General features: G+C 29.8%; 2 protein-coding genes across 2 annotated transcripts; one reads left to right on the forward strand and one right to left on the reverse strand.

Moving 5' to 3' along the window:
• Nucleotides 1-6000: 6000 nt before the first annotated feature.
• On the reverse strand, nucleotides 6001-7953 carry LOC107891782 (uncharacterized). Its single transcript, XM_016816685.2, has 2 exons — nucleotides 7153-7953; nucleotides 6001-6480 (listed from the first exon to the last, which is right to left on the reverse strand). The coding sequence occupies exons 1-2, from the start codon at nucleotides 7676-7678 to the stop codon at nucleotides 6062-6064; spliced, it is 945 nt and encodes a 314-aa protein (XP_016672174.2). The 5' UTR covers nucleotides 7679-7953; the 3' UTR covers nucleotides 6001-6061.
• A 7084-nt stretch (nucleotides 7954-15037) lies between these two features.
• LOC107891781 (uncharacterized) lies at nucleotides 15038-16725 on the forward strand. The gene is made up of 2 exons (XM_016816684.2): nucleotides 15038-15654; nucleotides 16244-16725. The coding sequence occupies exons 1-2, from the start codon at nucleotides 15108-15110 to the stop codon at nucleotides 16660-16662; spliced, it is 966 nt and encodes a 321-aa protein (XP_016672173.2). The 5' UTR covers nucleotides 15038-15107; the 3' UTR covers nucleotides 16663-16725.
• Nucleotides 16726-17170: the final 445 nt, after the last annotated feature.

Here is a 17170-nt window from a genome sequence, read left to right on the forward strand (position 1 = left end):
AAATATCGATGTTTTTTATTACAGGTGAATTTAATGATCCCGTATTTTCATCCTAAATGACTCTATTCAATTCCTCAACAACTACAACGATTGAAAATCAATTAGAGGGTATAAATATCATCTTCTAAGGGTCTCACAACAACTAGTGAGATTACAATTGATCAAGTCCTTCAAGATACATAAAAACCCCCTACCAATGTGCTTCAATTCTTTATCTTCTTCTTATAGGCACTTGTGAGCATTCATTATATTTTCTATCAAATTAAGTGTTTTCCTTGTATATGTGTTTAATTGGAAAACATCCTAATCTTGTGAGAATTATTTCTTTGTTTATTTTTTATTTTCTTTGAGAGGGTTCGTGCCTTACAGTTTGTGGTAGAAACCTTAAGGGAGTTTGTAAGGTTAAACCTTGTCCTCAAATGTTATCGAATTAATGAATTTGAGAAAATTCTTAGTAGCGGAAAGATAAGGTAGGGGAGTAGATAATTGGGGTTGAACCACTCTAAATTCTTGTGTTCATTTTTCTATCATTTATCTTTAACATCCATAAAATTTTTAAAAGCCAATCCACCCCTATTGGAAATTTCGATTTAATTATTTGAGCTATCAATTCGTTAATAACCCTTCCCACAAGACCACCCAAAAAAAATGTTGCACTCAATATGACACATGCAACTTCCAAACCAATTTACAATTGTCATTTGGTGACCCCAAATTACCACACATAATTTCCTTATATGTCGTTGCTACGAAGAACCTCTCCGAGGTTGCTAGTTTTCATATACATTGATAAGACCCTATGCTCAGCAAGGGTACAAGCACAGTCGCAATCCTATCACGTATTTCAGCACTAAGCACCTTGACTGTCCCCTTCCAATCCCAATGCAATCACCATGTCCATAACCAATATGTCTTCAAACCTCGACGACGGGGATGCAACAAGTTCAATTAACGGCCCCACGACCGACAAACAATCATCCACCCAAAATCAGACTAAGGTACCATTCTAATAGTGTTGGATCTAGTGTCTTAAGTGTAGTATATTCGTTTTGCATACTTGTATTTTTCAAACAATTTGACTTAATAATAATATCCATTAATTACTTTTTGTATATTGTCCTCAATGTTTTTGCATGCAAAGCAAAATGGAAGCAAATATTGATTCACTAGTTATCTAATGTTTAACTAATACTAAGCAATATTATGTGGTCGGATTGTAATACGAAAAGACAACTTGTATTAGTAGATGAACCTAAACATGTCCTTAATCTAATAAAAATAAACAAACCAATTGAAAGACTAATATGTCGTCTATCAAGTCTAATTGGGGAGATGTTTTGTCTTGAGCATCGGAGCAAAGGACTTGTTAAAAGATAGAGACATAGAAGTGACTGGCTAAATTGACTGTAAATCAAACAATACTCTAGTAGAATAGATCCTAGATCCGTTTATGAATTTATTCACTTGTGATTAGACCTGTCCATGAGCCGAGCCACTTGGCCTGGCAAGAAGGCTTACTTAAAAAGTGGGAAGATTTGGGTAAAAATATAGGCCCAAAAAATGGGTTTGGGCAAAAACATAAGGCTCATTTAGAAAATGGGACAGGCCCCGGGTAATGCTTTTTTGGCCCGGGTGCGGCCCGAATATGCAAAAAAAAAATTGTTGCTTTTCCTTGCTTTTTTTTTACTTTTTTTTTCTATTTTCTTGTTATTTTTTCACTTTTTTGCTATCATTTCACTATTATGTTGGTACTATTATGTTGTTATTATTTGGATATTCTATAAATCTTGTTCTATTGTTAATTTTGTTACTATTTTAGAGGCATTTGCTTGTTAAATTACAGTTATCTTAGTGTTATTTAAGTATACATATATATTTATTTTCAATTTGTTGGGAAACATTTATTTTAATGTTTGTAGTATTTTTGATGTATTATATTTTAAAAAAATTATATAATATATAATATAAAAAAATTAATACGGGCGAGCCGAGCTTGGGTAAAATCTTAGGCCCTTTTTTGGGTCGGGCTCAGGCCTAGCAAATGGGCCTAAAATTTTGGTTGGATCCAACCCGACCCACCTACGAACACCTCTACTTGTGACGTTCATAGTGTGACATACTTTAATCTTGAGTGGATGACAGGCTATGTATTCGTGACTTGTATACTTTGATGTAAGAAAAAGCCTGAGTTCAAATAGATAAGGAATCAGAAGTTAGTGCGTTGGGTATACAACTTTTGCAGTATGTAGCATCATTCACGATAGTGAAATTCATAGCTCAACTAATGAGTAAATGATATTTTGTCCTCGACATTACATGATAGATGAAAAGTAAACGTGGTCACGAGTCGTTTGTCTTTGTGATAAATGACTTAATTACTATTCAATAGTAATTTACTTTTCATGAAGAAAGATGTAATGATTACCATGAGATAAAATACAATCATATTGAGAGAACGAATTTATCCCAAAGAGATTAAGGATATGCTATGAGGGTAACATACTTATGACTTGTTGAGTAACTTTAGTAATGGTATGTAATTAGGGAGAGGATTTTTGTTCTTCTCTTATTTATCTTCAATTTTTCCACTTATGGTGGTGAGAATAATTAATATTACCATCCCTTTTACGTTTATTATATAGCCACTTATTACATCCACGTTAAAGATTATGTCTTTATATAGTGTTACATTCGCTTCAAGGAATGGAACAAATCTAATACAATAGGCTTTATGGTTTTTCATTTAATAGCTCGTTATTTAATAGCACATTTGAAGCATGAAAAATTAAATTTTTTTTAAAACAAGTCTTGATCAATAATATTCTCCTCATATAGTTTTAATTGAGAACTCAATACTACATATTTATACTCACTCACAATTTTAAAATATTGCAACTTTAGGTGCATCCAATAATAATGAGATTTAGATAGAATTATCATATTCTATTGTTCATATCTTTCTTTTAGAATATTCTACAATTCAAGTGGATCTTTAAAAGTAAAATATTTTGCTTTCAACCCTTTATGGGGATGATAGCAAAACAAGATCACAGTCAATTTAATTTAATAATAAGAGTAAGAAATATAATTCAATAGCTCAATCTTTCTTTATCATTTTCAAAATAAACATAGGTATGCAAGTATCATGCATAATATAATTCAGTAGTTGAATCTTTCTCTATCAAAAGAGGTAGATATTCATAGTAAGAGTGATTCATACTGAATATAATCTTTTCCTCATTCACAATCTTAATAGGAGATCTATTACAATGAATATCTTTTAAAACCAATGCATTAACCACCACAAATTGTGTTCTTTCAAACCAATGCATTAACCACCACAAATTGTGTTCTTTCATATATTGATATATTAGCTTTTTTTGAGTTTTCAACTAATTTTGTACCACCAAATATTGCAATAATATTGATTTGCTTCAGTACTGAATTAGATAAACGCTTTATATATAAGGATAGTATTCTTTACTACATTATCAACAAAACATATATACATTCTTAAAGAATATCAATATAGTTGAACAAAATATTTGAACGTACAATAAATATGTGATCGATGATCTTTCATATCACATTGATAAGTTATATCTACCCTTTGAAGGGTTATCTTGAAAACTCTCATTGTTCTCTTTGAAAGTATTGCATTATCTAAGAGAAAGTTATTTCTATTTGTCATTAATTTTATCAATGATTGAATATCAAGTATGAAAGTGACTTGAAAATAAATAGAAACGGGAAAAAGCCATTTTATTCAAATGGCCAAATGTCAATTTTTTTAATGGATTCTAGATTTTTGTAATGGTTGCATCACCATTATTATTATTATTTTTAAATATCGAAGGAGTTGTTTTTATAGGAAGTATATATGTACACCCATGGTAGGTTTTTTTTTAAGTTACTACTTTTTAATAACTTTAGTTGGTTTAATTTCTACGGGATCAAATCCGATTCAATCCAAAATTTCCAACAAAATATAATAATTTTTTTAAGAAATTAAAAAACATATCAAATATGAATCCGATTAAATATTATTCATATAATGTAAAAGTATGTATGAAAAATTGATATGGTGCTCTATATCTATCTAAAATTTGCTCAGTCAAAAACCAAAATTAATAATGACATTAAATCTTTCACCATCCTCGAATAAATTAATCAAATCAATTATGAATTAAAATTAATATAAACATAAAATAAAATAAAATTCCTGAAAATATCTGCATCTAGTGTCTAAGATATCAGCGAACAAATCTAATTTTCGATCCTCGAACCAATAAATTAGATTAGATTGAGAGAAACTGATGTTAATAAATTTTTTCGTGCAGTCTTTGGAGTAGCTAAACGATTAAAAGCGTTGAAGGAACTAAAGGGCACTAGCGCCATTGATTTATCGTGGTGACAAAGTGTAAATAAATAAATAAGAAATAGAAGAAACAAGAGAACTATGAAACTCGATGAATAAGAATGTTTACAATGCTTCTCTAATGTCTATATTTATAGACATAATAACTATAGATAAAATAAAATTCTATTTTTAATGAATATTAGAATCCTAAAGTATATAAAATTTATCTTGATCTTTATAATAAAATATTCATAACAATATTTCAATTAATCTTAGGGATAATTCAACATTTAGTCCTTGAACTTGGCAATTATTCTCAACTTGGTCCTTAAACTTTTTTATCCAAATTAGTCCCTGAACCTAGCAAGTTTTCCCAATGTTATTTTTGTGATGATCTAACACTTTGAAATTGTGCCACATCATTACCTATTTTTAAAAAAATACTATTTTTTTATGTGATGACCTGTCACAAAATTAAAATTTCACATCATCGCATATACCAAAATTGAGAGAACTTGTCAAAGTACCGGGACTAATATGAGAATAGTTGTCAAGTTTCAGGACTAATGTGGACCAAAAAAAGTAAAAAGACTAAGTTGAGAAAATTTGCCAAGTTCAGGGACTAAATATCGATTTATCCCTTAATCTTGAGAAAGAACTAATTGCACCAAACATCCCAAACTATGACCATTATTCTAAATTGGTCCTCAAACTTTAAAACATTCTAATTACTTCCTAAAACTATTTATGTTATATCAATAAAGTTCTTCCATTACTAAAACCATTAATTAAACCATGCATTAAATGAGACACTAGAATTTAAGTAACATAATTTAAAATGAAATTTAAAAAAAAATGAATGTTGTAAAAATTTTAGTTTTAAGATTTTTGAAGTTTTTACAGAAACTATCGTTCACTTTCTCTCTCTCTCTTTTTTTCGTTTTACTTTGTTTTTACTTTTTAATTATAAAAGTTATATGGTAACATTTTACTTTTCTTTAAAATTTTCATTTTAAATTATGTGACATGATGTTTTACGTCCCATTTAATGATTAAATTAACTATTTCAATAATTGAAGGACTTAATTGATATAACATGGATGGTTTAAGGATGTAATTAAAATGTTTTGAAGTTTGGGGATAAATTAAGAACGAGAGTGATAGTTTGAGGATGTTTGGTCCAATTGACTCTAATTTTTAGATTTTATTAGTACTATAAAAAATATATTAAATAATCTTAGGGATATGTCAACATACAGTTCGTGAACTTGGTAATTTTTCTTAACTTGGTCCTTGAATTTTTTTGGTCCATATTAGTCTTTGAACTTAGCAAGTTTTTTCAATTTTGATTCTTATGATGACATGACACTATGAGATCATACCACATCATTATTTAATTTTTTAAAAAAAATGACATTGGCATAATACAATAGAACCACATCATCAAATTGACCAAAATTGAGGAAAACTTGTCAAGTTCTAATACTAATATGAGAATAATTGTGAATTTCAGATAAAAAATTCAGTTACCTATTATTATTTTATCCCTTAATCTTAAAAAGAACCCCTAATTTGAGAATAAATTAAGGAAACTATGACTGGTATTCATCCATTCGTAAATTATTGACAAAAGAGCTATAGGACAAAAATCGTTTTTGTTATTTGCTAATACAACATATCATACAATGTACAAGTTGGTAATTAAACAGCTGCACAACGCACATTGGATAACGTTGTTCCCAGCAAATCCACCGTCAACAACGACGCCCTTGGCTTCGACGACCTGACCGAACATCCCACCGGCGCCGGTAGAGTTTCCGTCGACGTATTCCGTTCACAAAATCTAAGCCACTTAGCTTGCATGTAACTGTGTTTCCTCCATGGTCCCATATGCATTTTCTTTTCCTTCATGCATTTCTTGGCAGCCAAACACAAGATTTTAATCACGTTATTCAATCTCTCCACTTTTCCCACGTAAATTTGGGGTAATCTTTGGACCAACCGGTTGTAATCGTCGCTGGCTCTCGCTATCTCGAATTCTGCTCTTAAATTTAATTCTATGATTACCCTTACTTCCCCTTTTCTTGATTCCTCTATCACATCCAAAAACGTGTGCTCCCCTGCAACAACAAAAGAAAAAAGGCCGCCATTAATGGAATGAAGGATCTTTGTTTTAAACTTTCAAAAAAAGAAAAAAGAAAAAAAGGAAGATCATTGTTTTAAGTATTATTGTGGGGTTAATTACACTTTACATCCTAAAACTATAATCCAAACTCTAAACTATTCCTACACTTCAAAGTGTTCTAACTAATTGAGTTTCAAACTATATGAGATATAGTTGTGAAGCATATTTAAAATACATTAATCAAATCGTAAATACCTATAAACTTATCAATTTGATATTTTAGATTTAACATATTAAAAAATTTTCTAAATTTTAATAATATTGTATTCTTTTAACATATTAGATTCAAGTTATTAATGTAACAGGTAACTCATGTTTTAAATATATTCAATATCAAATCTAAGTTGTGAAGAGATAAAGACTTGAGTTTTGTTCCGGGATCCGAAAAAAAAATATTTTAAGCTAAAGTACAACGTTCTTGTGTTAAACCTTATTAATATTCGAGAATGATGTAAGTAATAATTTTCCATTTTTTTTTTATCAAGAGTTAAAGCGTTAAAGCTTTGCCTGTCACATTTTAACCTGTTCTGCAAGTATTTAATGTCAAAGTTGATAGCTAAGTTAATGTAATGAACTTATTTATATGGTGCTTACATATATGTTTTACCTGATGGAATGTGGGCAGAGCTCGGCCATTTAGAGCGGCAAACGGCGGTGTTGAAACCGGCGTTTTGGAGACGACAACTCACTTCTCTCATAACACAAACCCTACAACTTTCCGCCATGGATTTCCCACAACCACAAACATTTCCGGGTCTCCGTACATCATTCAGAGCTTCTTTTGCGGCATTTCTAATCCTCGATTCTAAAGAACTCGTCCTACGCAACGTAGCTTCCAAAAGCTGGTGCTGACTTTCCCAATAATTACCATCGTTTTTGACGCCGACCGCATCGTTTCCTTTCCCTTCATCCTCATCGTCATCACCAAACCCTAAACCCGCCATTTCATTGCCCCGGACCTCATCGACGCTGCCATTACAGCTTTCGAAGAAGAACCCATCGTCGCCGTCTTCTAGAAACTCGAATTCCATGTCCGACGAACTTGAATCCGGTTGGTCGGGGAACTTGAATTCTTGGTAACCGTACGTTAAGTTTCGGTGATTCCATGAAATTCTTGCTGTAATTCCAGCCATTTTATTTTTCCTTTTTTTGGTGAGCTTAATTTTAGAAACTCGGTGACTCGTCGTCGTTGTGGATTACAATTTGCGTGACTCGTTTATATATAGTAGGAGGGAAAACGTGGGGGCCGATATGAACCGACGTGGACGCGCATGCGATGGGAACTGAAATCTTATGCGGCGTTAATGGTTGTTTACCATCAACATCAATCCAGTCTTGTATTTTGGACTAAACAGCGAGGATCCACGTCGATCATTCGGCGGCAATAATTCAGATATACTCGAATATTCACGTCCCATAGCTATTCATTTTAAAAATGGTCCAATATAATGTTTGGTCCCTAATAAAGTTATAGATTTAATCCAATTTTAAAAATTTGCAAACTTTTATAACATTATTTAGTTATTCTAAATTATTAAGAATATTAACCATTCCCATTAAAAAAGTAACAAAAAACCTTTTCTAAATAAAAAAGAATATATGTTTGATTGCTTAGAGATATTTAAAAATAATAAAAGGTTGACATTAGTTTTTTTTAAATAAATAAATTCACACCTAAATTTTATTTTAACTAAAATATTTAACAATTGCAACTATTTGAATTAACTAAAAATTATAAAAATACTAAGATTAGTCACAAATATTTTTCATAATAAAGATACCAACTTAGAATAGGAAGATAATGTACTTCAACGCACTTGAACTCAAGTCCTCCTGCATTGACAATAATGCCCATGCCAATCAAGCTAAGACTCAAATAGCTAAATGCATATGTATTTAAAGTGGATAATATCTCAATACATTTCTTTTCGAAAAGGTTTAACCTACAAGTTGGTATTTAATTTCAGAGGCGAAACTAGAAAAATTTTTTAAGGGGGAAAATGAAATTTTAATTTTTAATAGTCTATATCTTTATAATTTTTAAAGGCTTATATAAATTTTTTTTATAATTTTAGGGGGGCTAAAGTACAATTTTACCTTTACTAATTTAAAATTTTAAAAGTTTCTAAAGGACCTAAACTATTTTTTTTCCAAATTGGTACCTCCATTAGTCAAACCACTAAGTCTATTTTAAAAAAGGCTTAACCCATAAATTAGTACTTAACCACGATAATCATTTTCCCAAATTGATGCCTAAACAATTTTTTGGTCACAGATGATACCTAAACTATTATTTTGTTACTAATTTTACACCAAACTGTTATATCCGTTCAAAAAATTCAGCCAATATTTATAGACTGCCATGCCATATTAACTTTAAAAAATATATTTTTTAATTCTTTTATTTTCTTTTACATTATTTCTCTCTTTAATTTTTTTTATTTTTTTCTTAGTTTTTCTTCTTTCTTCCTTTATAATGTTTGGCAATGCAAGTATGCTCGAAATTGATCCTCTTGAGGTCAAGACATTGGTGATTAATTATATTTTCAAATTTCACCATCTACTTACCCGACCTAATGAGATTGAAAAGGGTCTTTCATCGATCAAAACAAGTGTTTTTAAAATTGGAATGGACCGATCGGTTGATTCACAAACCAATACAAATTAGTTAAATCAACGAAAACTCTATTTAATTAGTTGAATTGGTTTTCTCTATTATTTAAATATTTTTATTTTTAATATTTTTAAATATATTTATAATGAAAATAATACTTTGTCTTTTCTTGTTACATGGCAATTTTTAATTGGTTATCTTTTTTTTTAAATAGACTTCACGATTGGACTAACAATTGAACTAATAGAGGTACCAAGTTGGGGAAAAATAGTTTAGGTACCACTTGTCGAAAAAAAAGGGTACCAAAATGGGGAAAATGGCATAGTTTAGGTATCAATTTATGATTAATATTTTCTTAAAAAATAGATTTAGTAGTTTGACTAACAGGGTACCAACATAAGAATTAGGTATCACTTTTGACAAAAAAAAGTTTAGGTACCAAGATGGGAAAGGGGTATATTTTAAGTACCAATTTGTTGATTTAAGCCTTCAATAAAATATATAATAGTGAAAATCATCTTTTAAAAAAAAGAAGGGGTAAACTCAATAAGTAGTCGTCCAACTATTAGTAAGTTCTTTTTTTTTTGTCTTCAAACTATAAAAAGTTACAAAATGGTCACCGAACTTCGATTTTTTTCTTTTTTCGGTCATTAGCACTTAAATGGCTGACGGAAAGATAATGTGACAACTTTTTAAATTTGCATAATAGCAATTTTAAGCCTCAACATTTATACATTGTATCAATTTAGTCTTGATTCTAAAAATATTAACTCTCAACGTTTACACATAGTGTAATTTGGTCTTGCTTTCAATTTTACTTTTCTTTGTGACCCTTTCACCTAAAAAGCTAAAACCCCTAAATCTATCAACTAAATTTGATTGGAAATATACCAAAAATAGAAACACCCAAAAATCCAAGATAATAATCTTCATCTTTTCTCATTCTTTTAAAATGTGTAAATGTTGAGGGCTAAAGTTGTTATTATGCTAATTTTAAAAGTGGTCAACTTATCTTTCCCTTAGTAATTTCATAACTGGGGACCAAAAAAGAAAAATTTGAATGGTTAAATGATCAAAGAAGAAAAAGTCGAATAATTGAGTGACCATTTTGTCACTTTCCATAATTGAATGACTAAAAAAAATTAATAATAATTAGGTGACTACCAAAATAATTTACCCTTAAAAAAACTTATTAAACAAACAATATTCATCAATACCTATTAACTTAATTTTTCTTGATCATGTAATATTTGTATATTTTGCACATTACACTTATGTTCCAAAGTATATAATATTTTAATTAATTTGTATATCTTGTACTATATCATATTGTGTTTTAATTATATGATTGTATGATGTGGAAAATATGGGTTTAATTGCTATAGATATTGGACAAGTTCAAAATGCCATCTACCAAAAAAGCATCTCCATGTTAGAGATAATGGTATAATCTTATCTATACTAATTCATCATGATAAAAATGATGACCCAAAATGATAAGATTCATTTAATTGATGAGTAGATGTTTAATTATTTAATTATAGCTTATATTTGAATTTTCATGGAATAAGTTGATTGGAAAGAAAGAACTATGGGACACCTAATTTTATCAATCGGCTTTGCTGGGGCCCCCCTAAAGCGACTCCTTCTCCCTAGGCTATATGTTGTGGGAAATTTAGCTTCAACAGAATGCATGTGTCTTTGAGAACCAATGACAACAAAGGGATGCGATTAGACGAGTGATAGAAGGAGCTGGAGATTTCTTCACTCTATCCTCATCCATCAACCTTTATAGCTGGTTGTTACTTTTAAGCTTAGCAGAGAGGGATCTTCAATGGACAACCCCAAGATACTGGGTGTCGGTGGAAGGAAAATGAATCATTGGAGCATATAGACATTTCGAAAGCAACTAATGCCGAAACTGAGTTGTAGGCACTTAGGGACAAACTCTTCATGGCTTGCAGTTAACCTAAGTATTAGGCATGGAGATAGATGCAACTATTGATATTAATTCTCTATTTCTCTTTTGTCTCTCTCATTGATGAATGTAATTAGATTTATGAGATCCAAATTATTAATTAATAATAAAAATATATATTGAAACTAAACTTAATTATGATATATATATAATATTGTAAAATTATTTTGTATTACTATAAATAATATATTAATTAATGTTTAAAAAAATCCAAAAACAGCCTCTAAAAATTGAAATTCAAATGCACTTAAAAACAGGAAATGAAGGTGGAAAAACAAAAAGATGAAGATGGACGACTTTGTAAGCAATATTCATATGTAGATAAATCTCAAATAAAGAGACAAAAAAAAACACTAAAAAAAGACAAAAATTCCCTATAGAATAGTGTATTATTGTTTATATATATATATATATCCACACATCTACAACATTTTATGTGATTATAATAATTTGATAAATAGTATTTTTATTGTTTTATTTCTTTAATATGAAAACCTTGAATTATTTTTTTAATTATTTATTCCCACGTTCTCTCCCCCTCTCTGTCTCCTCCTCCTCCTCTTCTTCTTCATACTGAATCCATGGCCAACCTGATAATGGCCTCCTCAAATGCTATAATCTCCATTGTTCTTTCAACATCCCTCCAAACTCAAATTCTATCAAATCCAACAGCTATTATTCTCTTATTTTTATATTTCTTAAGGGCTATTTAAATTTAATTTCAGAAGTCGAAAACCATTTAATTTGATGTTTCATATTGTCAGGGACACCATTTTTTCAACCAATCTAAAAAGGATAATTGTTTCATCTGGTCCCTGAGTATTTTATATAATAACACTTCAGTCCGATGCCAACATGTGTCAGGCGGCACTTCTAAAATTATTTTTAAACACTTATGATTGGGTCATAATTAACGAGGGGAAAAAGGGAATGATGCCGCTGGTTGGTCAAGCAACCCTGATGAATACTATAACAAACGGATCATTTTCGTATATAAATTTTCCTCTAGACAGTTTTCGTAATTAATTAATATTTTTAGGTTATTTATATATAAAAAAGCCAGATGATGATGTGTATAAAAATGTCACGTGGGATGCTTTGATTGGCTCCACATAGTTGACTGGCTTTTTTTAACTGTGTTAACTGAAATGGGCTGAACCGATTAACAGAAATAAAGTTAAAGTATCAAAATATGACAAAAAATATTTAAATACTATAATTTTTATAATCATAGGATAAGAGTTGTTTAGATATTGAATCTCTAAACAGGTGAAACATGTGTTAAGCGTTAATTGAAGGTCTGAACTTAACTTCTAAATCAGGACTGCTTCAATAACGTTTTTTTTTAAAAATAAAATAAAATAGATAAATAGAAGATAGAAAAAAGGATAACAACGATAGGATTTTTTGTAGGTAAATTTTTGGGCCACATATTTTAATACAATTAAATATTGATAATTTTCAAATTATTTTCCATAATATATTTATACAAAATAATCGTTCCACGTAATGTGTCAACATATAGAAAGCAACCCATTGGCAAGACGCCGCGTTTGTTTTCAGACATTTCTTTTTTATTCAATACATTGATAATATGAATCATGTGATTATTTAATAAGTCATAATATGTTTTTTTATTTGAAATTGAATATTTACTTTTATTTTCCAAAAGACATCCACTTAATCTTATAATAAATATTAAATAATGACATTTTTATTTTTAAATTAAAAAATTACTTCTTAGAAAATAATATATACGAATCTAATTTATTTAATATTACGAGATACAAGCATACAACTAGGTGGAACGACAGGTAGGCTCCACTCTTTAGGATAAACCTCAACATCTGACGCCCGCAATTGTGCCACGTTTCGTCACATTCAACACTCAATCACATCAATCATTTTTGTCCCCCCCCCCATTTGCTAAATTGGATGAGATGGGATTATCTTATTATTCACTCGAACCTTATCCACATTAAAATTCCATCCAAATAATAATAATATTCCACCAAACAATTATTTTTGTCGGTACGTATATATAATATTATTTATTTTTATGGTGCCTGAAATATATTTTAATGTTTTTTATTAATCGCGGTGGTAATTTTTACGTTGTGGTACTTCTAAAATACCTTCGAACTCGACAAAAGGATCATAATAAAGGTGAGCACCCTTACAACTAATTATATCTATCTATAATCTATAATATATTATTAAACTATTAATATTATTATGTGATAATACTAAAAGTAATATTAATTAATATGATAATATATTGATGAAAAATTAAATTTATTTATATCTTTTAAAAATTTTACCTAAAATAATAAAATTATAAATATGTAAAATCATTTATTTTTAAATAAAAAAATCTAAATTTTTTTAATTAATCAAATTTCTAATCTATAAATTTATTTATTAATAGTTTTCATTATCAATGTAATCATTATTATCATTTAATTAGACTTTGGATCTGTATTAAATTATACTTATTATTTTAGATTAATTCTTACCGATATTTATGGCTATAAATATATGTATTCATTCAAAATAACATTTAAAAAATTATATTTTAACAAGACAAAATACACGTGCCAAAAAGAAAAAAGAAGCTACTCAAATAAGATTTGAAAAAACCACCGTCCACCAGAAATAATAATTCTCTACAGTGTAAACCACCATTACAAGTCACTCTCTATTTTCATGTTGTAATTATTCTAGATTTAAATTTTATTATATTCAAATTTCATTCTAGTTATAATTATTAAAAATTATATTTATAAAATTTATTTTTAAAAAATTACTTATTTTGATGAATTAAAGATGATTCTTGAGGTTTTATGATTAATTTGTAAAAACATATCTCCATATAAAAGGGTGATTTTAGTAGGAGTTTGGCAAATGGTTCCATTGATGATACATTGATTTTTCCTTATGAGAAAAAAAACTTAAGGATGGGATTATGATAGTTGAAAACAATAGGTTTAGATCAAGATTAACATTCAAATATTTATTAAAAACTGGTATAATATCAAATTTAGTCTTCAACATTTATATTTGTGTCAATTTAATCTTTACACAAAAATTAGACCAACATTTACATTTACATAAAAATTTAAAAATAGAAAAAATGGTTCAATTGATTTTTTGTTTAGTTCAATCTTTCAACCATCGATTCAAGCAATTTGTATTGATTTGTGTGCTAAAAACCCATTATTCCAGATTTATATCCCGACTTGCTGATATGATTTGATTCTAGAAACAAAAACAATGTAAACTGAATTAAGGTTCGATCGACCAATCAATTTTAAAAAGGTTAAAATATGTCATAGGTATTTGTATTCTTCACAATTTTAAAATTTAATTCCTCTATTTTTATTTCAAAGATTTTAGTCCATTTACTTTCTAGATTTCAAAAATCAATTCCAATTGTTACATTGTTAACTCTTTTTTGTTAAATTTTTTAGTTTGATATTTTGAAATAGAAAAAAAGTACTCATTTGATAGCAGTGTAACTAAAAAAATGATGTTACAATGAATTTGAGTTTAATAAAATAATTTTAATAGTGGTAAAAGTGGATCTGAATTTTGAAATTTAAAAAATAAAGAAACTAAATTCCTAAAGTTAAAAGAACAATAACTAAATTTCAAATTTATGAAAAATATAAGGACTTAAAAAAGAATAGTTGTGGACCGGACGTGAATATTCGAGTATATCCGAATTATTGCCGCCGAATGATAAACGTGGGTCCTCGCTGGCAAGACCAAAATACAAGACTTATTTGATGTTGATAACCCAATCATTTATCGCCACGTAGGATTTCATTTCCAATCACATGTGCGTCCACTTCAGTTCATATCGGGCCCCACATTTCCGTTCTACTATAAAAACGAGTCACGTAAAATCATAATTCACAACGACGACTCACCGAGTTTCTAAAATTAAGCTCACCTAAAAAGACAAAAAATGGCTGGAATTACAGCAAGAATTTCATGGAGTCACCGAAACTTAACGTACGGTTACCAAGAATTCAAGTTCCCTGACCAACCGGACTCTAGTTCGTCGGACATTGAATTCGGGTTTCTCGAAGACGGCGACGATGGGTTCTTCTTCGGAAGCTGTAACGGCAGCGAGGATGGGGTCCGGGGCAATGAAATGGCAGATTTAGGGTTTAGTAATGATGATGGTGATGATGATGATGATGATGATGATGAAGGGAAAGAAAAAGATGGGATCGGCGTTGAAAACGCCGGTGATTACTGGGAAAGCCAGCACCAGCTTTTGGAAGGTACGTTGCGTAGGACGAGTTCTTTAGAATCGAGGATTAGGAATGCCGCAAAAGAGGCTTTGAATGATGTACGGAGACTCGGAATTGTTTGTGGTTGTGGGAAATCCATGACGGAAAACTGTAGGGTTTGTGTTATGAGAGAAGTGTGTTGTCGTCTCCAAAACGCCGGTTTCAACACCGCCGTTTGCCGCTCTAAATGGCGGAGCTCTGCCAACATCCCGTCAGGTAAAAAATAGATGTACATATATATTAGGTTATTTTCACTAAAAGTCCTCAAGCAATGATTGAATTTTAAATCTGATCCTAAACTTTAAAAACATTTTAATTGAATCATCAAAATATCAAATAACTTCCTTTTAGCCTTTTAACTCTTGGTTAAAATGCAAAAATTCTCCGATGTTAATAATTAAATAAGGTTTTAACACAAAAATGTTTATTAGCTCAAAAAAATTATAATTTTATTTCAACTCCTAACATAAAATTCATATTTTCGCCTCTGTGAACTCAAATTTAACACTGAACATATTTAAAATATGAGTATACTTTCTGCATAGATAGCTTAGATTCACATACTAAAAAAATTATAATACCCTTAAAATTTAAAAGGACTTTTTAGGTTCACACTATTTAAAATTTGATCTAGTAACTGATTCGATACTAATACTTGAAGACTCAACTAGCTAGAACACTGTGAAGTGTAGGACTAGTTTAGAGTTTGGATCATAGTTTGAGGACATATAGTGCAATTAACACTACAATAATACCTAAAACAAAGATTTTTCATTCCATTAATGGCGGCCTTTATTCGTTGCAGGGGAGCACACGTTTTTGGATGTGATAGAGGAATCAAGAAAAGGGGAAGTAAGGGTAATCGTAGAATTAAATTTGAGAGCAGAGTTCGAGATAGCGAGAGCCAGCGATGATTACAATCGGTTGGTCCAAAGATTACCCCAAATTTACGTGGGAAAAGTGGAGAGATTGAATAACGTGATTAAAATCTTGTGTTTGGCTGCCAAGAAATGCATGAAGGAAAAGAAAATGCATATGGGACCATGGAGGAAACACAGTTACATGCAAGCTAAGTGGCTTAGATTTTGTGAACGGAATACGTCCACAGAAACTCCGTCGGAGCCTGTGGGATGTTCGGTCAGGTCGTCGAAGCCAAGGGCGTCGTTGTTGACGGTGGATTTGCTGGGAACAACGTTATCCAATGTGCGTTGTGCAGCTGTTTAATTACCAACTTGTACATTGTATGATATATTGTGTTAGAAAATAACAATAAAGATTTTTGTACTATAGCTTCTTGTTTTCCCAATAAGATACTTGTAGACAAAATATACCTAAATTAATAAAATTTAAATCCAAAATAACAAATATACAAACACAAACTTCAAAGTAATTACTATAATTTTAACATAAATTTATCCTAATGAATCCAAACTCAAATATGAGTTTGAATTTAAAATGAACTAAAAATTTATAAGAAATGAGTTGGTATATAGAATCTTTTGTATAAAAAATTTGGATGGATCCGAAATCGAATTTTTTAAGATAAAGTGTTTTTAGGAGACTATCTTAAAAATAGTTATTTTCCCTTCGTGTGCAGAACGATCAAGAAATACTATTAACAAAATATAATACATTTACTCGAAATGAATAATTCGTACTGCATTACAAATTATTTTAGACCAGAATGAAATCTAGAAATACACACACAAAAAAAAGAAAGAATATAACTTTA

Source organism: Gossypium hirsutum, chromosome D09 (genome assembly GCF_007990345.1).
Source record: "Gossypium hirsutum isolate 1008001.06 chromosome D09, Gossypium_hirsutum_v2.1, whole genome shotgun sequence".
Lineage (NCBI taxonomy): Eukaryota > Viridiplantae > Streptophyta > Magnoliopsida > Malvales > Malvaceae > Gossypium > Gossypium hirsutum.